At 43.6% G+C, this 24,439-nt stretch overlaps 1 protein-coding gene and 1 long non-coding RNA gene across 2 annotated transcripts; one reads left to right on the top strand and one right to left on the bottom strand.

The window, feature by feature from the left end:
- The first annotated feature begins 1,382 nt into the window (after positions 1-1,382).
- On the top strand, positions 1,383-24,233 carry sfrp5 (secreted frizzled-related protein 5). Its single transcript, XM_086259534.1, has 3 exons — positions 1,383-2,362; positions 9,300-9,377; positions 22,398-24,233. Exons 1-3 carry the CDS (start codon positions 1,807-1,809, stop codon positions 22,724-22,726), a joined length of 963 nt encoding a protein of 320 aa, XP_086115660.1. The 5' UTR covers positions 1,383-1,806; the 3' UTR covers positions 22,727-24,233.
- LOC147316215 (uncharacterized) lies at positions 11,513-20,214 on the bottom strand. The gene is made up of 2 exons (XR_015124460.1): positions 19,744-20,214; positions 11,513-12,093 (listed from the first exon to the last, which is right to left on the bottom strand). It is a non-coding gene; the product is annotated as an uncharacterized LOC147316215 (long non-coding RNA).
- Positions 24,234-24,439: the final 206 nt, after the last annotated feature.

Raw genomic sequence — 24,439 nt, 5'->3', positions numbered from 1 at the left:
AAAACGATTTGATGGTGCAGTAATCTTCTTCAGTGCCCCGGGTTTGGAAATAAGTGAATGTTTGGTCATGATACTATAAAACTCTACGGGCTCTTGGACTTATTTTATTGATGTGCTTGGTTAACTGTTATTAAAACATATTTCATATCATCTTATTGAATTAGATTCTACGGACTCACTGCTGTTTCTGGAATTTTATCTTCCACCCTACAGGCGCAGAACAATACTGTTCCTGATTCCCATCCAAGTACACCACCAGCTGTTTGCAAAACACACATGCACGCACTTTCCCGGTCCCCTTGTTTGTACTGCCACATACAGTTTGTTTACTTCGTCTTAGTCTCTCCACAATCCAGCTGCAGGATGATCTATATGGTGTCTTCACAAGCCACATATATCTTGATATAGTACAGAAAACAGTCACTTTAAAATCATTTGTATTGGCCTGCATTTACAGTCTATTCACGTGAGGAAAAGCATTAATGCGTGACGCAGATCAAATAGCAAATGCAGGAACACCCTCCAAGTGAGCCACTGATCCCACATCCTGTTCACAATGCTACAGGCTTTTGAATCTGAATGTGACCCTTCTAGGGAGTTTGCTCCAAAGATGAAGGCCCTCACTGTGTCAGTGGCACTGATAGAAAGAGACAGATATGCAGCGTGCCTCTTTTCACAGCCAACATACACATTAGCATAACTCCCTTGGCGCGGATAAACCACCTAGCCACCTGTAGTTGCACAACTCAGTAACCTCACTTCTCCCATGCTGATGCCCTTTCCCCCCTCAACTTCATTCATATTCTCCTCCTGCATCTCTCACGTTTACAGTTATGCATGTGAATGTGCGCACTTGTAAGTTTTCTCACTGCTGATGCCAGCCAAAGCTGCTGCCAGACTGTTTTGAGCTAATGAAGTGAGCGTGCTTGAATTGCAAGCACGCATCCTTTGTTACACGTGGAGCAATCTGCAGGGAGCCCGTAGAGTCTGTCTCTCACAAGTAAATGGAAGTGGGCTAAAGAGTTTAGAAATCCATCACAAAAGCAACATGAGTAAGAGGATGGCAGTGTCTTCTGGGTGTGTTTCCAACTAAAGAATCGTGTGCATATTCGAGAGATCAATATAAAAATGCAGCTGTAGAAACTTGCCACAGGCTGCTCTCTCTTTCTTTCCCGTTAAGCTCTTCTGGAGGAGGGCTTTTGGTGAAAATAAGGGGCAGAAGGAGTGTCCTGAGGGCCAGTGGGAGCCTCCCCCTGGGGTTGTGATTGGCTGGAGCTGTTCTGAGTGAGTCCAGGGGAGGCCAGTAGGAAGGTGAATGGTCTGGACGCCTGCTAGGGGGCAGGCAGCAGACGAGAGCAGCTACCACTGCCTCTTAAAACCTAGGTACTCCTCATTACAGACTGATAGACAGAGAGCAGGAGAGAGCTGGAGGCAGTTCTAGGAGAGCACCAGGGAAAGAAAGTGAGAAACTGTGAACAGGGAAAGTTAGGAAAAGTAAGAAGTCCTACTTGTAAGCTCACTCTTCCCTGACTGCTGCCTCCCCACTCCACTACCTGAGGCACATACACACACACACACAGGGAGGTGTTTCAGGGAGGCTTAGAGGGTCGACTCTCCAGGGAAGAAGGGAATTAAACACTTTTGTTTTCAATCCGCTGCGTTCATACTCAGGAGAAAAAAAGGGATTACAGCTTTCACGCCTGCCCCCCCTTGTTTCTCTCTTCTCCTTGCATTTTGTCTTCACTGAGTTACTTTGGAGACTTTGGATATAACCTTCTTGAATTGTTGGTCTGAACTCGTAGAGGCATGGCAAACGGACAAAAGAGCCCCAGGTGGGCATTAACCCAGGGCTCCTTCAGCTTGGCACTGGGCCTGTCGCCCTTCTCCCTCCTCCTCCTCCTTACCGTCTCGGCCGCAGATGAGTATGACTACTACAGCTGGCAGGCGGACAACTTCCACAATGGCCGCTTCTACACCAAGCAGCCCCAGTGTCTGGACATACCAGCTGACCTGCGCCTGTGCCACAATGTGGGCTACAAGAAGATGAGGCTGCCCAACCTCCTGGACCATGAGACCATGCCCGAAGTTAAGCAGCAGGCAGGCAGTTGGGTGCCCCTCCTGGCCAAACGGTGCCATGCTGATACGCAGGTCTTCCTGTGCTCACTGTTTGCACCAGTGTGCCTAGACAGGCCCATCTACCCTTGCCGCTCACTGTGCGAGGCTGTCAGGGACAGCTGTGCTCCGGTGATGGAGACCTACGGCTTTCCCTGGCCGGAGATGCTGACCTGCGACAAGTTCCCCATTGATAACGACCTGTGCATCCCCATGCAGTTCACCGGGAACCATGCGACCCAGCCACCAGGTAGGCCACCTTCATTCATGCATGCTTATGCAAAATACAGTGAAGAGAAATGTCAATGAAATCATAACCAATTTTAATTTGCATAACTACTGAAGAGGCTACTGGTTAAAATTACAGCTTTTCCAGCAGCAAAAAGATAATCTGGTGATTTCCACAAAATGTAAATATCTCTTTAGAAAGATTTAATAATTCAATAAATACTCATTTAATAAATCTTTGAGATTTTTTAAAATAAAAAGCAGTGTTTAAATATTCTGTCCTGGTATATTTGATAAGATCTAGTTGAAAACAAGAGATATATGAATGCGCATATGTTTTAAATTCGACAGAAGGAAAAGTTGCCCCGAAAAATATGTTGTGTTTTGCAGACGCAGGCGCTGAGATGAAAAACTCAGCAGAAAGTAAACGAAGAGATAAAGTTCTGAATTTTTCATTATTTTCATAATATCACTTTAGCAAATGATCGTTCAAGTCCTTGCAATCGGATACATTGAGAGTCTGTAAACTGTGAGGATGAGAGAATCAGATGGCTTCCATACATTTCCACAATGACAGACAAGAGATTAAGTGGAAAACTAGCCAAAGGAGGTCAGCGAAAGAGACGGGAGCAGGAAGATGCTGCAGGGGAAAGTCCTAAGTGGACAGTTGAGGATGGCTCTGGCCATCTACATATGCCTCAGGGAGGCACGGAGACAGACCAAGAGAGCCAGGAGACTTGGAGACTCCAGCAGCCAGATCGCGCATTGAGTTAAGATAGATGGACTGTGGGGGTATTAACTGAAAGTTACACAGAGGCACATGCATGGACACACACCCTTATCAGTAGTCATCCATCTACAGCGAAACAGTCAAAGAGTGAATGAATTATGTTTTATTTCATGGTTTGCACAGAGTCAAATTACTAAATTAACCTTAGCTGGATGAAACAAAGGACAAATCTTTATCAAGGGTTTCTGAGAGTAATTTGATTCACAAAAATAGGAGAATATATTATTCTTCACAAGCAATGAGTAAGAGTATCAATTGTGAATAGTGGGACTGAGTGGGAACTAAATCCAAAGAGGTGTGCAAATGCCTGTGTGTATGTGTGTGTGTGCATGTGTGTGAGAAGCACAACTACTTAAGCAGCCTCTTCACAAAAGCAGTCAGCGCTGAGAGGGAGAGAGAGGGAGTTGATGAGAGTCTTTAGACAGTGGAGGGGGACAGTCCCCACTGTGTCCCAGTCTGCTCAGCCATTGTTGGGTCTGGCAGCCAGCAGGCCAATTAGCTAGAAGGCCAATTACTGAGTTCCCACTAATTAGTCGACATGACAGGACAAGAGACGCAGGCAGAGAATGGGAATCGCTAAAGTCTGATTGTCCCTGAGAGAGCAGAATGAAGAGGAGTGAAAGGAGAGGGAAGCAGGAGAGTAAAGACAGGCACACAGCGAATAAAAGAGGAGAAAAGCTGCTTCCTGCAGCATAAGAAGTGTTTGCCTCTGCTTTCAATGAGAACCTGAAGAAAACGGTTTAGATCCGGTTTAGAAAACGGTGCAGATCTCTTAACTATTCCTAGAATTAGATCTAAGTGTGCTGAAGGTGCTTTCAGTTACTGTGGTTGTGTGTGGGTTGGTGGTGGGGGCAGGTGCCTGTTGAGCCAAAGTCAATTAAAACTGTGTCCAAAATCAAAAACCCTCTTTAAATTTTTATTTTTATTTTATTTTTACAAACTAAGCCTTAATTTATCTTTTATGTTAAGGACACTGAGTTTGTACGTGCTGAAAAATGCTATATAAATAAAATGGTCATTGCCATATTGCTCACATTACTTTACGATTTGCTTTCAACCGTTTAATCTCATTTTTCATCTTCTTTCGTTTATGGTGTAAAGGTCTTTTTTTCACTTGAAATGTCCTTTCTGTTACTTGAGACGTTCTTTGACAGATAAACACATTTCCTAAAGCGCTGAAAACCAATCATTACAAAAACAATGTCAGTCAGTTGTGTGACATATCTTTCCTTTTTATCAATAATGGTCACAGCATACTGACATCTAAGTATCTAATCTGATTTGCAAAATGCAGTGGGAAAAAGACCAGTGGAAGATTCTTGGGTGAATTAATGCAGTTCTGACTTTTTCCATTAGGGAAAATGGCCGTTCTGTTTTTGTAGGACTCGTATCAAGTATGTGACATTTTGGTTTGCGGAGTTATAATTCATTCTTCTACATGCACTTTGAGAAGGAGGCGGCTTGACGTTCATCTGCCACCTCCCCAAACAGCCAACTGTTTGTTGATCCCATCTATTCAAATAATGATCAGAGGAGGATAGATTACAGAGGGTCCTTAAGAATCAGTGGAAATAAGGATTTTTAGTGTTAGGAAATTTTACATACAAAGAACATAAGAAAAAATATGCTGATTTTAATTTTTAAAGAATAAAATGACACTCAAAAACAAAAATGAAATAACGGTAAAGTTAAATTTGGGTGTGTGCTTTTTTAGGCGTGTGCATGTGCGTGTATTCTTGTGAGTGTTTCACACTGAGAGTGAACCCATATCACTTCTAGCCCGGAGGCTCAGCCACTGACATTTCGCTAAGAACCAGAGATTCTCAGATGTGCCGATGAGGCCATCCCGAGGACAAGCTTTTGGCTTCTAATTCCGCACCGATGCACACCCGCACACACACACACACACACACACACACACACACACACACACACACACATGAAAACACAGCCAGCAATAATAAAAAGGAATTTCAGCTAAGAGCTCTTAGAAGTGAGTTTCCCGGGAAGCTTCTATGTCACTGGAGGACACTGACGATTTTCTTTACACGGGATCGCATGAAGAATCTTGTGGTAATCAAGGTGAATCTTTGGGAGTTGGATCAATCACAAGAATTAGTATAGCTTTACTCGCTGATCTCCCAGTCCGGGAGGCCCCGATGCTATCTGAGCTATTCTGCAATTACATGATATAGCACGGTTCGAGGACTCTTGTGGAAACTAACAGTACAGAGCAAGATTCACTTTCCACCTCTGTGTCACAGCCAAAACTGGCAGAAACTCACCACCACCTGAGCTCAGGTTTTGTGCTGGCACTTGTGCCTTTACGTGCATGTGTGTGTGTGTGTGTGTGTGTGTGTGTGTGTGTGTGTGTGTGTGTGTGTGTGTGTGTGTGTGTGTGTGTGTGTGTGTGTGTGTGTGAAGAGCCCAAGGGGTGTGATTATGTGAAATACAAGTCTGTATATTATACCACAGAAGACAAGCTGACTGCTGACAAAAGAGGGCCCAGGCATCCCGGGAGCGGAAAAGGCCAGCCGAGCTCAGTCTGTCAGACAGGGAACAATTAATGCCACACCATCAACTACACCTCATTGTTTTAATGATGCCACTTTTAGCTGCTGTCAGCATCTGTAAATCAGTAGGCATGATTATCACAGACTGGATTCTGGTTTTGTTTCTTAGTTTTGTTTCTTAACTTAGTTTGCATGTTTGCACCAGAAATGAACACTCAAGATATGTACATATGTACAGTGAAATTGCATGGGAGGAAAGGTCTGTCCTTGCTGAAATCTGTGATGAAATGTGACTAGTGTGATTTACAACCACATTAAAGGAGACAGGCAGCACTGTCAGGACCCCAGCAGCACAACAGTCACTGCTCATATGAACTTGGTTACTATATGAAAAGGAAAATATGATCCAATGCTCTGGGTATGGAGCGCTGCCGAGGCGTTATGAGGATGTATTTTCTCTTCTGTGTAGGCTTCCTACAGATGCAAGGAGCATGCTGTGTTTTAGGGGCCCCGTGGGTTCCCCGAGTCATGCTTTAGTCCTCCTTCGCCCCGCATTTCAACAGATGTTTGGCTCTCCGATGTAAATCACGCTGAATTTCATCTCCGGGATTGTACCATTTTATGTCATAAGTGCTGCTGCTCATGACTTAAAAGACCCAAATGAGGCATGAGATAGTGACCGGCGCACATTCTTCTTATAAAAGTCGCTGTGAAGCTCGGGCAACGAGCAATAAGGTACAAGAAATGTCAGAGAACCAGATGACGGTGCTGTTAGATGTGGTCGTCAGATGTGTGAAGACACGTGTTTGTGTTTATTCAAAAGTGCGCATAAGAGAAAGAGGCAGCGGCGGCATGTAACCTCTTGCATTTTTACCCAACTATAAAAATGATTCCAAGCGAATCAGTCAAATGAAACAAACATAAAATATGATTTGTAGTGTTTGTGATTTCAGCTGCATGTTTAAAGTAAGTTAATTAGATTGTTAAATATCATGTGATGACAAGCGGTGTCTATTAGGAATTCACTGTGAACAGACACGATGATTTGTGTTGTTGCCCAATAAATTTCATGCCAGAAAGCAATTTCCTAAGCTAAGTAAAACAAAATAAGAATGACTATGTCATTAAAGAGAACAGATATTCCTTTGCAGTGGTACACGGTGCCACTGCTTTGTATTCCAAATTTATTTTGCAAATGAGTTTTCACGTTCATAAGTTTAATAGGTTTTTCTTGGAGATTTCTTTATAGACAAAAGACACTGCAGAAAGACTGAAATGTTATTAACCTCGGAGCTATGAGTAAGTGACGTTTTGGAGAAGTTTCCCCCTCTTGCTGTGCACCATTTCCACCCTGGCTTGCTGTTTAAAGATTAACAGCAGGGCCTTCCACAAGACCTCCTCCCTACTCACCCCATTCCCATTATCCCTTTCCTCTTATCCTCAATCATCAACTCCCAACCTCCTCATCCTCCACAGGTTCTGTAAGCTCTGTAAGACAGTAACATTTGTCATAATAAATTGGAACATTAAAATTTCTGTAATTAAGTTCGTAACCCAGTAGGTAAATGCCAAAAGTAGCACACAAGAGGTGGTCAAGTCCAAAGTCAACCAGAGTGAGAGCAAGATTTTCACAATTTAATCGCATGGTAAAAAATTCTTCAGCTGCTTTGAGATGATGGCAAAAAATATATTAATGAGCTCAAAGTCAAAATATTTACTGAGCAGAAATGTGTCCAGGAAAAAAAGTACCAAGCCACGCAGCAGTGATTCCCATCAGAACATGACGGTGATTCCCTCGACAGAGACCGACGATGAGGGCAGTCGTCCCTTAAGTGATTTCTAAGCGCCATCCAAACGCTGGTTTTCGGTCCAAGCTCAACTAAGTTTCATGGAGGGACTGCTTTCTCCTGACACATGCTCTGGCATCAGCGCAACCGGGCCTTCTGCCAAAATACCACCCCTGTGAAACCAGAATGAATTACCACCGAGTCTGAATAAGACCGAACGGCTTCAAGGGAACCATTCAAGACGGACAAATCCAGAGAAGTTTTGTTGTCTCTTGTTCTGTGTGTGTGTTTTTCCATGCTTCTGTCCCAGTCTGCATGTCAGCACCAAACAATTAGAAGCCTGACCTTGCAGGCCTCACAGGTCTCCTGCCTATGAAAGCATGGGAACCCTCAGAGGAGAAAAAACTGGCAGTTGCTCTACAAGAACATGGCTCAGCTACCTCCAACACACACATAGGCAGACACACACATGCATACACTCACTGGTGGTTAGGGGGTTCACCTCCCCATGACCCAAGCAGCGAAGCATGTTAAACTTTGACCCATCTCATTATCTGGCCAGACGCTGAGGTTTGGGCTGAGGTGATAACCTCTGAACCCTGACTTTTAACCCAGGGCCTGCACAGTGCAAGGAGAGGCGTGTCGTTTTGCATAGGTGTGTTTCTGGAAAGTGGGAGACACAGAAGGAAAGAGAAAGCACAGGGAACTCAGGGAGTGGGGGAATAACATATTTTGGATCTTGCAATGAGGGAATGTCAGAAAAACTAAACTCTCCTATAAGCAGTTATCTCGAGAAAAAAAAGGCTGCCAACTCAGCAAAAGTTCTGCACTGTTTTCCCTTCATGTTGTCAAATTTATCCCCTAGGTGTATAGGTATGTTGTCAGGGCAATGCTTCTATACCACATCCTTCTCTCTGTGGCCCTTTCTAATATTATACTTTTTTTTTTTTTTTTGCTCTCTTGGCTTGCGGCTCTGTTTGGTGGATGAGTGGCCTGATATTAGATGTGTAGAGCTGGAAATACTCTGAAAATACATGGAATCGAAGCAGTAATTGTTTTGATGATGTTTCATATCGAGGGGAAAATTACAAGGTGGTGCGTTTTCGTGTATGCGTGTGTCAGAGAAGTCTCTGACGTTTTATAAATCCTGTTAATTGAATGGCAAGGCCTTATTTGTCCATTTCAGCTATATAAATATAAAAGTATGGGAACATGCAAAAACTACATAAAAAGGATTTTATGCAGGGCTTGTATTTCTTCCCTCATGTGCTCTGTCTCAACTGTGTGGGCAGACAACAACAACAACAATCACAAAGTCCCATATCAAAGTTAGACAGGCCAAACACGCTCTTGAGTAAAGCATGCATGACCGTAAATTTTGAGTTAAAAATAAACTGAACTTGTTGCTTTGGTTTCCCCCTCGCTCTTTCACAATGTGCGGTTGCTGTGTGGCCTAAGTGATGGCTGCGTCTGTGTACTGAATCACTTTTCACCATGTTCAGCAGCTCCCGCCGCACCGTTTACCTTTCTGAACAGCCGAGACCACGCCTGCGCCACCAAAATATACAACGGGCCAGAATAAAAACATTTTCTCCAGTGTAATTGCAGGGCAAACATCAGTCAGCCTACTGGACTCTGCGTTCACTCAGCAGCAAATAGTCTCTGACAAGGGGGGGGGGGGGGCAAATAAGTGCCTCAGAAGTGCTCAGGGCTTAACGATTTCATACTGACACAACTTTGGTTTTGCTCACTGCACTTGACCTCAACGCTGCCGTTAGATATGAGCTAATCTGGTTTTAAAAGCACCAAATGAAACGAGATTGAATACAGGTGACGACAAATTCTTCTTCCTTCTTTTTTTCCCCTCAGTGTCAAAGGTGTGCCCACCGTGTGACAATGAGCTGAAGAAAGACAACATCATGGAGCATTACTGTGCAAGTGACTTTGGTAAGTAGTAAAAAACTGAAAAACATAGTACCTGACTATGGATACAAACGGTCACTAGCATACAGCACTGTTATGGAAACTTTCTTACCTATCTGCAGTCTGGTAAACTGGAGTTTGCGAGAGACTGACAACACAGCAGAAAAGTGCAATTGCTTTGTGTACAACAGTCAGCCAAGTACAAGAGTGCAAGCAAAACATTTCACCACGGTGTTGATTTGGATTTACAAGTTTCATGACGTAATAATAAAATCTGTGTTTTAATATTGTGTTGAAAAGTTGTAATAACAAACTAAAAAGTCAAAGCACTGTGTCCTTAAAAACTCCCATCAACATAAATGCCATGGGCATAAAGTTATAGCAAAATAGCAAAATCACCTAAAACGAAAGCTTAACTTTGAGCTGTCAGTGGTTACATAATATGAAGATTAACTGGTATTTACGCTATTTTCCTTTGATTATGAATTAAAAGGCATGTGCAACCACACAGAGAATCTCACCTGCACATCCCTGTTTCTCACTTCTGATCCTCCCTTCGATTAAATCTTTATTGCAGCCGTTTCGCGTTAATTTCGCTGCTAGAATCGGCTTTTTCTTCACATGAGCTGATAAATGACTTCATTTCTTAGCCCCAATTTCAAACTTTCCACTTTCCAACCTTCGTGTTTCACAATAGTAATGACCTTAAGATGATGCCAGAGTATAATTATATAAATATTCTGTTATTTGAGTTCATCACAGCAGCTGAATTGTTTACAGTGTTTACAGTTAATGATAAACTGCTGTCTATTTGCTCTGTTCCAAACACGTTAAGCACCAAATGAGGAAGGGTGACAAAAAGTTGTGAAATTACAAAAGCATGTGTGGCCAGGATCATTTTTTTCTCTGCATATTTCCCGCAGAGGAGATGCCTGCAGTATAAAACAGTTTTACAAAATAACCACATGTACAAAAGAGCCAGAATATACAGAGCATGACCCATAATAAATGATAAAACCACATCCAACAACAACAAAACGCGTCCGTGCGCACCTTCCTGACTCTCTGAGCCGCAACCAAAACGCAGACACGTCTCCTGTAATTCATTGTGACGTTACCAAATCAGGGATATTTATTTGTCTGATTAATTGCAGGATTATATATCTCAATCTTTTAACATGAGGTTGCTTCAGGGATCATAAAGGAAAACACAGATTCTTTCTGTTCATTAATATGAAACATGATTGCAGATAGCCGCAGAAAGACGTTTTATTGGCTCAGCCTTTATGTGGCTGGAGGACACAAGGGAATGCGTCGAAAAGATAAGTGTGACATATGGATTTGGAGATCAAGGAAGGAACAACTCTACAATGTTATTCTGTAGTGCGAGAGCTTGAGCTCATACCCCATGAATGCTGCTACCTATTCATCTTTGGACACTGTTTTTGCTACGGTCTGCTTTTCATGGACGATCTCATGACGTTTCTTACTGCACTATCCAGCTGCTGTACAAATGACAAGAGTCTTGTTTAGCCGACACCTTGTTGTTAAAGTAGATTGCTTGCTTCAGTTTGAAGAAAACCTGTTTCTCCTCAAAACGATGGCACACTCCTCACTCCCTCTCTTTCCAGCTGCTTCTACCTCTACGCCCTCCTCTGCTCACTTTAAAGAGAGCGACTTTGTATAAAGACGTGGGCACAGCTTGTCACAAAGATGCTGGCCAGGCCGCACAGAGGGCCCCACTGCATCACTTATGACTAAATATGACTGATTACAGGTGGGCATTTAAAGTGAAGCAGAGGGAGATGAATTATCCTCCGTACCTTTACTGAACACACGCCGTACATACACATGAATGCAGTCTTTCACAAAAACACACGCGGCTCAGGCATGTAGGCAGGCAAGTACAGCGCATAAACATACTTGCGGCGAAGGAGCTGGATGTGAAACAGGATGTGAACAAGGGGCAACTCAATGCGCGCATTCCTTTTTGAACACGCTATCACTTCACATGTACTGTATACCTATCTGAGCGTACCGAGGGATGTTTATGCAACTGTTACGGGTCCCAGATGTGAAGACCACAATAACAAAAAGAATACAAATCTGTAAAAATAAAGGTAGAGTCTCAGAGAAAGAATCACAGGAGCACTCGTGTCTTTTCCCGAATTGCATCTCTTATTTCAGATCAACAAATATAATTTACATCCAGTGCTTTCACTTGTCAGATATGCTCAATAACTGTAAAAGGTAAATAAAAGGCATTTGGCAAATATATGCATCTATGGTCATTACATTTCTCCAGTTTACACTGTTAACCTCACTATTCCTTCACTCATTTACATCAGCAGTGCAGATAGCATATAATGCCTTAAACGTCTTATTGCTCTTTCTCACATATAGGGCAAACTCAAAATAGCTTATCCACAAATCTGATATAAGTGCATAAATCTTACTAGATTAGACAAAACACACCTGGATGTATTACTTTGCAATGTAACAACATAAATGTACATTCATTCTTAGCTTATTCTTAACATTTCCACATCACTTGAACCATAAAGTATATATAAGATATTTTAATCTCGAATAATCTGATGTCAGGGCCTTTACAGTTAAATTGGAGCACCACACACACATATTTGCTTGTTAAATGGAGTTTACCAAGTTTAAATACATCCCGCGGGCTGGCGAACTCTCGCGGTAACTCTCGCGATAACTCGCGGTAACTCTCGCGAGACTTGGGGCTGCGCGGCTCGGCTTTACCACCGCTGCGGTGCCGCGCTTCAGTAATTTTCAACTAAACCCCACTTAAGGTTACATCGGCGGTGTCAACATAACTCTCAGTAAACACCGAAGTAGAACAAGGCACAAAACCCTCATACACTGTATTTTTAAGACGATACTGACCTGTAAAAATAAAGGTAGAGTCTCAGAGAAAGAATCACAGGAGCACTCGTGTCTTTTCCCGAATTGCATCTGAGAGGACAGGAAGTTGGTCCGCTCTAGGCAACCGCGGGCGAACGACTACAGTGTCAACAGTTCCGCTTATTATTTCTCACTTTTACTCTCCTCAATTGTTATGGACTACACGTAATGAATGTAAAATAATAATCGTCTTAATTGCTGACATATGTTTTTCTTAAAAATAATAAAATTTCCCAAAATGTGGTAGCACATTTGTGTTCACCACACGCTCCCCAACAGCAAAAGTGGCTCCTGACACTTAACTTGAATTATAAAAAAAACCTTTAAACTAACAAAGTCTCTTTACAGAAGTCCCTGGAATATTCCTCTTGCCCAGGTGTCCTTAGACTTCAGGCATTCTTCTTCCTGAGATTTCTGTTCGATTCAATAGCAAGGAACAACATATGAAACAGGTAAGTAAGGGCTAAGGGTGAGGGGAGAGGGGTAGGGGGGTTGGGAGTAGAGAAGAGGGTAGTAGAGGGAAGGATATGGCGAAGGTTGGACGTTGATGGTGTTCACCGCAGGATGAGCCTGATAGGCTGGTTGACCCAAGGATGGGTAGGTGAAGAATGTGGTGGGACGTCTCTGCCTGCTGGACTGCCTAAGATGAGATGGTGGCTCTGGATGGATGTCATCCCCTGGCTCCACCCTGGGTTCTGGCTCTGGGTCAGGAAGCTCTACTGGATCAGGACTGGACTCAGTGACGTCAACTTCTTCTTGAACCTGAGGCATCTCCTGATCGTCACTTAGTTGAGGTAGGTCTGGGTCTCTTAACACAATTAGATCCTCTTCCGGAACCATGGCACTTTTTTTTCTAGGTTGGACACGAGCCCTTAAGACTTGTCCTAGTTCACTTGGACCGGAGCTCCGTTGCGCTCCACTTGGAACTGGTGTGACTGGAGAATGGCCCCCTCGAGGGTATCTGGGTACACCAAGCCAGTACAATGGCTCACCCTCTTCCGAGTCAGTTGTGTCAGGGTTCGGCTCTGGTGTCATTGGTCTTCCGGTGGACTTCTTGTTTCTCTTGTGTGGTCTTGTAGCCTGACTTTGGATAATGTCCACTGGCAAGTCATTCACTTGTAACAACAAGTTCCTGTGCAAGGTGCGAACAGGACGGCCTCCCGCCTCTGGACTCACTTTGTAGACGGGGTTGTCGCCCACTTGCTCCCTCACAATGTAGACCGTTTGCTCCCAGTAGGGTCTCAGTTTGCCAGGGCCCCCCCTTTCACTCAGGTTTCGTACCAGTACTCGGTCTCCTGCCTGTAGCATTACTCCTTTGCATCTTTTGTCATAGTTTGCTTTGCCTTTGGAACTTGACTGTTGACTGTTTGCATTTGCAATGCGGTATGCTTCTGTCATCTTCCCTTTCCATCTTTCTGCATACCCATGTGGTGTCTCAGTGTTGTTTTCTGCCATGAGACCAAAGAGAAGGTCTACTGGAAGACGGGGGTGTCGACCATACAAGAGGTAGTACGGAGAGAAGCCAGTCGATTTATGCTTGGTACAGTTGTAAGCATGGATAACATGGGGTAGATGTTCCTTCCAATTTTGTTTCTCCTTTTCTCCCAGTGTACGCAGCATCTGTAACAGGGTGCGATTCAGCCTTTCAGTAGGGTTGCATTGGGGATGGTAGGGGGATGTCCTTGAGTGACCAACGCCTGCGAGTTCTCTTAGGGACTTGAATAACTGATTCTCGAACTCGCGACCCTGGTCGTGGTGGAGCTTGGAGGGGTAGCCGAATTTGGGAATGTAGTCATTGAAGAGGCGGTCTGCCGCGGTCTTTGCGGCCTTATTCTTGGTGGGATACGCTTGTGCGAACCTGGTAAAATGGTCTACAACAACCAGTATATATTCAAACCCACCTTTACAAGACTCTAAGTGCAGGAAGTCAATGCAAACAAGCTCAAGAGGGGAGCTGGATGTTATGCTACCCATGGGTGCTCTCTCGTGTGTCGTTGGCTTCTTCTGCTTGATGCACTGACACTTCCTTGTGACGTACTCTTCAATTTCTCTCTTCATGAAAGGCCAATAGAACCGCTCTCGAGCCAGGTTCAAGACTTTCTCCACACCGACATGGCCCATGTTGTTGTGGAGGTGTGTGAGAGCTACCTGTCTGTAGAGAGTAGGTAGGACCAGCTGCTTGCGTCCTGTAGTCTTTCTATAGAGAAGGTCATTCTCCATGTGCAGCCGACTCCACTCTCTCAACAGTCTCTTTGTGTTAGTGTCAGCCTTGTCATCTTCTGTTGGTCTTATGTCCTTCTCTACCATGTCAATGACTTTTCCGATTGCTGGATCTGCTCTCTGCGATTGTACAAGTTGGTCATGACTGATTGACTGTAGGGGTTCTTTGATGGGTAGGTTTGGTGCGGTGAGGTTAAGGGCTGCAATCCATGCTACGTCTCCTTGCTTCGCTCTTCTGCTCCCTTCCCAAACTGCACATACGGCTTCCTCCGACAGTTCCTCTGAGCACTCTCCCATGAACCTCTCAATGTCAAGTGGGCAACGTGACAGCACATCTGCATCAATGTTTACTTTTCCCGGCCGATATTTGATGTCGAAGTGGAAATCTGCCAATTGTCCGACCCAACGGTGTCCAACTGCATTGAGCTTTGCTGTGCTGAGGACATATGTCAAGGGATTGTTATCTGTAAAAATGGTGAAATGTGGAGCATAGTAGAGGTAATCCTTAAACTTGTCACAAGCTGCCCACTTGAGGGCGAGAAACTCTAGTTTTCCGCTGTGCAAGTGGTAGTTTTGTTCAGCAGGTGTGAGCGTGCGAGACCCATACCCAATCACTCTCATCTTGCCTTGTTGGTTCTGATATAGGACGGCACCAAGGCCCCTCTGGGATGCGTCCGTGTGCAATATAAAAGGGCGGGTGAAATCAGGGTACGCTAACACTGGTGGCTGAGTGAGCATGCCGATCAAGCGCTCAAGGATCTCTTGGTGTTCTTTGTTCCACTGTATCAGGGCTCGAGAAGGCTGCTGAGTGTGTTTTGCTCTGCCTCTAGTTGGCTTTGGTGGCAGTGTGTTGGACGGGACTTGGAGCAAGTCATACAACGGTTTGGCTATGCGGGAGAAGTCCTGCACATACGTCCAATAGTAGCTTAGGAATCCCAAAAGCTGCCTGACTTCTCCGACGGTCTGTGGCCTTTTGTGTTTGAGTGCCTGTACTGCCTCGGTATCTTTGGGGTCCACCTTTACTCCATCTGCAGATACCAATCGGCCGACATAGCGAACCTCTTTACGGAACAGCTCACACTTCTCGGGTTTTAGCTTTACACCATGCCGTTGTAGGGCTTGGAGGACTTTCTGTAGCACTTGGACATGTTCGTCAAACGACTTGGAAAAACAAAGCACGTCGTCAAGGTAAGGGATACAGCACTCGTCTCTGAGGGTGTCAAGCATTTCTTCCATGCTCCGTTGGAAGGCTGCTGGGGCATTAGACAGTCCAAAGGGTATCCTCACCCATTCATAGAGGCCCCACGGGGTAGTGAATGCCGTCAGGTACCTTGAGTCTTCTGCGATGAAACCTTGATGATAAGCTTTACCCTGATCCAGGATCGAGAACCAGCTGTAACCACCTAGCGAGTCTGTGAGATCCTGGATCCGGGGGAGTGGGTGTCTGTCTGGCACAGTCTTGTTGTTTAAGAGACGATAATCGATGCACAAACGTAAAGACCCATCCTTCTTCCTTACGCAAATGACTGGAGCAGCATACGGCGACTGTGACTTCACTACCCATCCCTTGACAATCAGCTCTTGAATATACTCCTTTACTTCCCTGTAGAGGGGTTTAGGGATAGAAGCATAGGCCCTCTGGACTGGTGTATCATCTTTGAGCCTGATTTCCATTTGTAGTGAAGGGATACAGCCTATGTCTGTGCTGCTACGAGAGAACGCCTCACACTCTTCCCTTAACACCTTTTCAACTGACTTCTGTTGGTCCGGACTCAGGTGGCTAAGATCAACTGGGGGTAGCCATGACTCAGTGGACAGTTCAGAAACAGGGGTGGCTGCGCTTACCTCAGCTATGGTGATGGGGCTCTGTGTGGGTTGAGTCAGCTCTGATGTGTTTGTGGGTCGGTCTGCCTCAATAACTTTAGCGACATGTTGAATAGTACCCAGGGCTGTTCTCTTCGGTAGAATTATTTCGTGTTTGGAGTGGTTAGAGATGGGGACCTTAACAAATGGCCTTTGAGGGTTGTTGATCTCAAGGAGCCCTTCCCCAACACTCAGGTGTCTCAAGGCAGTGTTCTCGTCGGGTTCGTACAGCACCAGGGGGTCACAAATGTCAAAACTTTGGGGTACTCTGCACCACACTTGGACTGCTTTTCCAGCAGGAATGGTCACATTGCTCTTCCCAATTCTCACTGTGGCTGGGTCACATTCTGCTCTTTGTGGTACTTGTATGAAGTTTACCATAGCCATCACTTGCTCTTCGTCTGTACCAAAAGCTTTGCGTAGGAGACTATACAATAGAGCACTGGCCTCTCGGTCTGACTCTTGTGTTTGGATAATGGCGCCAAGCACGTTCGCTCCCAGGAGGGGCTGAGGGAGTGACAGCTTACTGACAAGGAAAGGGGCTTGCACAGTAAGATTGGGATCTTCGTGACCAGCGAGAGTGACTGTAAGTTCAACCCACCCATCATAAGGAACTGCTTGTCCGTTAACCGCATAAACTTCAAGTCCATCATTTAACAGCTCTTGGAGGGGTCGCGCCTGATAGTTAGGAATAAACCGCTGAACCCACTGTCTGTCCACTAAACTCACTTGTGAGCCAGAATCAAATAACACTGTCACTGGATAGCCACCAATCAAACACTTGAGGAGGCTTTTCTTTCCAACTAGGGGGACTTTACAGCTGTTTGGTGTTAAACTTTGGCAAGAGGTTACCTGTTGCTTTCTCTGGTCTCGCTTTGGCTGCTTTCTTTTTAGCTTACTGCGACGTCTTGCACACTCAGTAGTAAGCTGTGCAGAGGAGGACCTTACTGGCTGGGACTGTGACTCTGCGCCAGCCTCTGGCTGTCCCTCGACAGAGACCGATTCCAGTTTCCCTGAGTTTTGGTCCGCTTTAAACATCCCACCGCTCTGTGTCCTGACTCGCAGCATACAAAGCAATGACTACAGTCCTGCAAGTTCTGTTCAGTACACTTTGGACAAAGGAACGCTTTCTTTTGAGGAGGTCTGTTGGGGTTGGCTGGGGTTTGGAAAAGCGGGTTGGGAGGTGGTTGTGGGGACAGCTGGCAAGGCTTTGCCTCCTGTTGTTTAATTAGGCTGGCGACCATGTTAGTTAGAGTCTCTACTTGGGCGGCAAGTTGTTTGATTGTTGGTGAGGATTGTTCTTTGGCTATCTTGTCGTTTGCTTCGATCCCAGCACTTTGGGCTTGTGCACTCTTTTGGCGGGCGACTTGGCCTAACCTTCGCTGGTGTTCATTTTCATCACTGATAATCTTTGTGACCTCACTAAGAATCTCTTCGTCAGTGACATTGTTGTTTGAGGTGAGAGGTCTTAGTCTTTGTCGCAAGTCTGCGTACTTAGCCCCCAGGCCTTGATAGATTGTGTGGAGGAAAACTTCCTGGACAGTTCTTGGGTCATAGGAGATCTCAGTGTTGGCCTGCTTCGACTGAAAAATAAGCTTCTGTTTAAGTCCAATCATGCGATACAGAAACTGCTGGGGCGTCTCTTGTTCACTTTGTCTAGCACACATTAACTCCTGGAGCATTTCAGTTGTCGCTTTTTCTCCGAGATGAGACCTCAGAAAGCCCTGAAATTCATGGAGAGACAGGTCATCTTTGAGCATTAACATGTCCCGGAAAGTGCCAGGCTTCACAATTCTCAACACACCTCGAACAATTTCAGCCTCCACAAATCCTTCTTTAACTCCTTCATTAATCTGCTTGGTGAGACTGTTGTAGCTGATTTCGGAACTGTTGTCTCCAATCTGTCCCCCAAAAACTTTGAATTCTCTGCGTGGTAAGTACGAAAAGTCTCTTACAGTGACTGGCTGCTTAGGGCTAATCTGTATGATTGGTTGTGGTTGCAAATTGCTCTGCTGGCGTGCTACAGCAGGTGACTGGGCCCTTACAGTTCCACATAGTCTTAGCCTCTCACCCAGTGTCTCATACGCTTTCCTCAACTCCTCTAACTGTTGTGTTTCTGCGTTTGCATAGGGGTTTGGTGATATATCTGGTGGATCTTCCGGCGGTTGTGGGTCTAGCACGGTATTGGATGGTTGTGGACTGGGCATGGCATGTACTTCATTCTCACCAGCTGTTTGCACGGCAGGATTACTTCCCTGGATGACTAGATTAATCAAATCATTCAGCGTCAACAAATGACTCATGCCCTCATCTTCAAGTTGCAGTAGTGTGTTTGACTGTATGTAGGAGGTGATATAGTCCATACAACCTTCTTTATCATCCTGACTGAGCTGTGTAGTGTCTTTGTTTTCTGATGCGAGGCTCTTAGCGAGTTCGAAGAGGTCTTGACCTTGGAGTGAAAACAAGCGTCTCCTGATATTCCAGGCGAGTTCCTTTCTCTCGGTCGACATGTTGTATGTATTTCTGATTATCCTTCAGCTCGATAGTGACTAGGATGCGTCACACTCCCCTCACTGAAGTACGGTTCCACGTTGAGGCAAAGGTCCCCTTTTCACCTCACTACCTGGACACCTACTCGCTGGCTTGGCTGGAGTAACGGCCTTGTCACGATTGTGTCGTGGTTCTGGTATCACTGGATCTGCCCTCGACGACTGTAGAGGAGAGATCCCGGACGAGCCCCCACAGTTTGTTACGGGTCCCAGATGTGAAGACCACAATAACAAAAAGAATACAAATCTGTAAAAATAAAGGTAGAGTCTCAGAGAAAGAATCACAGGAGCACTCGTGTCTTTTCCCGAATTGCATCTCTTATTTCAGATCAACAAATATAATTTACATCCAGTGCTTTCACTTGTCAGATATGCTCAATAACTGTAAAAGGTAAATAAAAGGCATTTGGCAAATATATGCATCTATGGTCATTACATTTCTCCAGTTTACACTGTTAACCTCACTATTCCTTCACTCATTTACATCAGCAGTGCAGATAGCATATAATGCCTTAAACGTCTTATTGCTCTTTCTCACATATAGGGCAAACTCAAAATAGCTTATCCACAAATCTGATATAAGTGCATAAATCTTACTAGATTAGACAAAACACACCTGGATGTATTACTTTGCAATGTAACAACATAAATGTACATTCATTCTTAGCTTATTCTTAACATTTCCACATCACTTGAACCATAAAGTATATATTTTAATCTCGAATAATCTGATGTCAGGGCCTTTACAGTTAAATTGGAGCACCACACACACATATTTGCTTGTTAAATGGAGTTTACCAAGTTTAAATACATCCCGCGGGCTGGCGAACTCTCGCGGTAACTCTCGCGAGACTTGGGGCTGCGCGGCTCGGCTTTACCACCGCTGCGGTGCCGCGCTTCAGTAATTTTCAACTAAACCCCACTTAAGGTTACATCGGCGGTGTCAACATAACTCTCAGTAAACACCGAAGTAGAACAAGGCACAAAACCCTCATACACTGTATTTTTAAGACGATACTGACCTGTAAAAATAAAGGTAGAGTCTCAGAGAAAGAATCACAGGAGCACTCGTGTCTTTTCCCGAATTGCATCTGAGAGGACAGGAAGTTGGTCCGCTCTAGGCAACCGCGGGCGAACGACTACAGTGTCAACAGTTCCGCTTATTATTTCTCACTTTTACTCTCCTCAATTGTTATGGACTACACGTAATGAATGTAAAATAATAATTGTCTTAATTGCTGACATATGTTTTTCTTAAAAATAATAAAATTTCCCAAAATGTGGTAGCACATTTGTGTTCACCACACAACCATAGACAAGCAGGCGAGAAGTGAAATGGCGATCTTCCAGCAGGCCGGGGTACATAGCGATGCTTCATACCGACCCCACACCTTTGCCCGACCCGTGATTAATTTCACCTGTCAAAATTCTCACCCAGAGAATTCCTCTTTTGAATGTTTGGCAGTTCAATTTTAATCTCTCGCATATAAAAATATGAACTTATAAACAGAAGGTGCAATGGGAGATTCAAGTCAGTACTTCATTAGGCTGATAAACTTTGAGTTTGCTGTAACCAGATCCTACATGTAATAAAACTGTGCACAGAGGTTCTCTGTTCTACATATGTTTTGCCTAAAAATACACAGCTGGTCGCAAAACACTGCACTGCAAGTGTGTAAACAATGACACAGGCAGGGCAGAATGACAACAGATGATAATGATTCCATGTAGCAATATTAATCTTATGCTGCAAGCAGTTTTTTAGACTTATGGATGTTGCCCTGAACCTCACTATAAATCTGACTTTGTCTGAGACTTGAAAGCAAAATCATTTAAGATGATTTTTGCTCAGGAATAGCCCGACAACAACAAAGAGAAGACTTGTGATTTATATTGCCAAAATATGTACACCAAATTCCAAAAAGATGTTGGACTGTGGAGTTTTTCCCAAGTCAGACATTCACAAGGATGCAGTTTTTGCACACTGCTCAGGAAAGTCTAAATGATGATACTCGGGGGAGGTGTAAAATAGCTACTGCTTTAGAACAGTACAGAGCTCAGTACTAGACTTCCAGAAGTTAAAAAAAAATACCACAGCTGCTTAAATAAGAGTGAAACACTGGGATCAGAGTGACACATTACAGTTTTTTCTGATTGCTTAAGCACATTTTTTGTAACTATTGGCTAATTTTGCAAAACTCTTCACACAAATAAGAAAACCTGTCACCCAATAATCAAAACATTGTAGTTCTCTTGCAAAAGCGAACACAGCTAGATTAACTCTTCACACCTTCGTAAAAATGGTGTTTCCGTATCAAACAGTACACACAAGCCATCATCTACTAAGCATACAATGCGCCAACTGCACACTGATGGTATGAATACAAAACACATCTGGCCTTTGCTTTCTCTGTGCACAAGGTAGGCTATGTCAGTTTGAGCTCATACTTCTGTCATAGATCCATAAGCATAGAGGGATCCAAACTTCAAGTACTGGTGTTTATTCAAACACATCAAAACAAACACAAGTGTTCATTTCCAAGTATAGGATTATTTGCAATCGCCATAATGACTCTATGGGTTACTTGGTCTGCAGTGAACATGCTTCCTCTGTCCCAGCATCTGGTCATCTAGCAATTCTGTAAAGTAACAATTTCAGTATTTTTACATCAATGGTATTGGTGTGTTTCTCATTGGCATATGGCAGTGCTACAAATCTTTATGCGAAGTGACTGTACTAACCGATTCTCATTTCAAGATGTCCTTATGGTACTTGCTACAGTGTAGCGGCTCGAGTTAGGCTGGACCCGTTGGCCAGCTACCCTCAGGGTCATTCCACGGTTGATTACATGGTCCACTATTGTAGCTCTGATGTCATCAGCAATTCTATTTCTTACTCTTCCTACCCTTCCTCTCCCCCCTCCTCATCTTCCTCTCCCCCCTCCTCGTCTTCCTCTTGCTCCTCCTTGTCCTTGTCGTCCTCTTCATCCTACTTCTTCACCTCCACGTCCTCTTCCTCGGCCTCCTCTACTTCTCACTCTTCCTGCTCCCTCCATTGTACTCCGCACACACAGCTTACCTGTATTATAGTGCTTAGGCTGATTGCAAAGTGAACTAATTATCTAAAAAAGTTTACACATGTGAAAGTGTGCCAGACAGTTGGCAAATTAGTGTTAATGATAGCCATACATGTGTATACTTTTGCTAGGAGTGTGTTGGAAATTTGGTAATTGAGTGTTGTGCAGTGAATTGTGCCTACAGTTTTGCAAAGTGTGTGTTACAAAATTGCAAACTGAGTGCAAAGCAGTTTTTGTGCTTTTAGTTTTGCAAACTCAGTGAGTGGTTTTGCTATAAGTCTGAATAGTTTTAGAGATTGTGCTACAGGAATCACAGTTAGGGTTTAAGCATTCAGAAAAAACTGTAAGACCTTTAGGGTTTTACTGAATAAAAATAAATTTAAATATCTTCTTCTCTTCTCCTTTAGTCCTAAAGATGAAAATCAAGGAGGTGAAAAAGGAAAAGGGTGACCGGAAGCTGATTGCAGCACAAAAGAAGAAGAAAGTTCTGAAGCAGGGCGTGCTGAGGAAGAAGGACCTGAAGAAGCTGACCTTGTACATTAAGAATGGTGCCAATTGTCCGTGCTCCCAGCTGGACAGCCTGGGCTCCAACTTCCTCATCATGGGCCGCAAAGTGGACCAACAACTGCTTCTCACATCCATTCACAAGTGGGACAAGAAGAGCAAGGAGCTCAAGGTCACCATCAAATACATGAAGTCCCATCAGTGCCCCACCTACCACACCGTCTTCCAGTGACCTGCTTCACTGCAGTGTTCGCTGAACTTTCCACAACTTTGCTTTTCAGATTCAACCTTTGTTTCACTTAGATTATAGCAGTTATTTCACTAATGCATCCCTGAGTCATGGATCCTATAAAATCTTTTACCAGCCCCGAAGCTAAACACGAATCAGGTAGTTGTCCTTTTCTCCTTTGATGTTAGAGATCATTATTATTATTATTGGAGAGAGGAAAACTGCTTTTTAAATAAGTCAAGTCCCTCCCTTCCATAAAAAAAAGACAATAAGAATGATTTCATATTGATTCACATCCTGGAATCTAATGTACTCTTCATTAATATGCTTGCCTATTCTGATATTATAGAATCACTTAAATCATATCCTAAAGCAATCTTCTTAGACATCAGCATTAAGAAATGGAAATTTAACTACTGGAAAGAAAAGACGCTCGACGCTGTAGTGAAATGAAAATTATGGGAAGGTTTGTTTCTGTGCAAAAAGTGCTGAGAGCAATGAGAGAGTGAACGTATGTGGGTTGTGTGATGTACCAGTGCACACGCTGGCACAGTGCTCCAAGGAACAACATCAAAGCACAGAAATATTGATGATCCACTTAACTGCATGTTGTAAAAAGTAGGTAATTCAGACCAATACTAAATGCTTAGAAAACTGGGATTTGTTTTTTTTCTTATCCATGCTGGGAACGAAGACTGATGGAATGAGACAGACTGACTGATGCTTCCACTGACTTTGTACAGAACCATTTCTGTGGCCTGAAAGAGGGAAACTTGAATATTTTTTACTTTTTAATTTTGAAAGAGAATAAAGTTAGGGCAGTGAAGGCATCGTCTGGAAAACAAGTGGAGAATAAAAGAGAAAGAAAGAGAGAGAGACTCTGGACAAAACCAACAATGTTGGATTCATAAGTCTCTTGTACTCACTATTTTTCACTATCAGTCTTCAAATGTTTCTTTTCTTGTACTTTTTTTTTTTAAACGCTTCAGTTAAACATCTATGGTATGAAAACAAAAAATCATACACACAGAGCACCTGAATACACTGTTGCTGTAACAATGAGAGATTTTTTTTCTAACCTATTAACCTGTAAGTAGTTCTGTTACTGAAATAGATCTTTGTTTTACAGAAAAAGTTAATGAATAAAATATATTTTAAATTTTTATAAAGAACACCTGCTTGAAATGTCATGTTTCACATTTATTACCAATAAACCACAAAGTGTATATTCATGCCTAAAAAAATTATTTTCAGACTATCATCTGCATAAAATGTTCGACTGGTTTAAAAAAAAAAAGCGCGTAAGTAACTAACACACTTGAATGAGGATGCTCAGTATTTTACGACTTCATTTATTTTTTAACATTTTTCATATTAAACAGATACTTTTCTCACTGGCCAATTAGATGCAATAAAATGGGGCGAATAGAAAAGGAAACTACTCTGATTTACACTTTTTAAATTTTTGAATCTACCACAACAACTGTCAAAGCATAAAATAAAGTTGACAAGTTGAAAATGTCTTGGTCTGATGTTTCTCAATGTTCACTGTAGGCTGTAAATCAAAAACAGGGATTTTTGTTTGTTGGTTTGGCCATCCTATTCTCTTATGATGTGTTTGACATAAAGCACACTGTCTATTTATCATTTAAATTCACATTCCAGCCAGAACCTCCTAGATTTAAAACAGAAGAAGATTTCTCCACAAACAGGGAC

This window comes from Aulonocara sp. 'chitande type north' Nkhata Bay, linkage group LG13 (assembly GCF_057382095.1).
Source record: "Aulonocara sp. 'chitande type north' Nkhata Bay isolate Kocher_YH1m ecotype deep benthic linkage group LG13, A_spYH_male_GT1.1, whole genome shotgun sequence".
Classification (NCBI taxonomy): domain Eukaryota; kingdom Metazoa; phylum Chordata; class Actinopteri; order Cichliformes; family Cichlidae; genus Aulonocara; species Aulonocara sp. 'chitande type north' Nkhata Bay.
The sequence above is the reverse complement of the archived record's forward strand: the minus strand, read 5'-3'. Positions and strand labels throughout refer to the sequence as shown.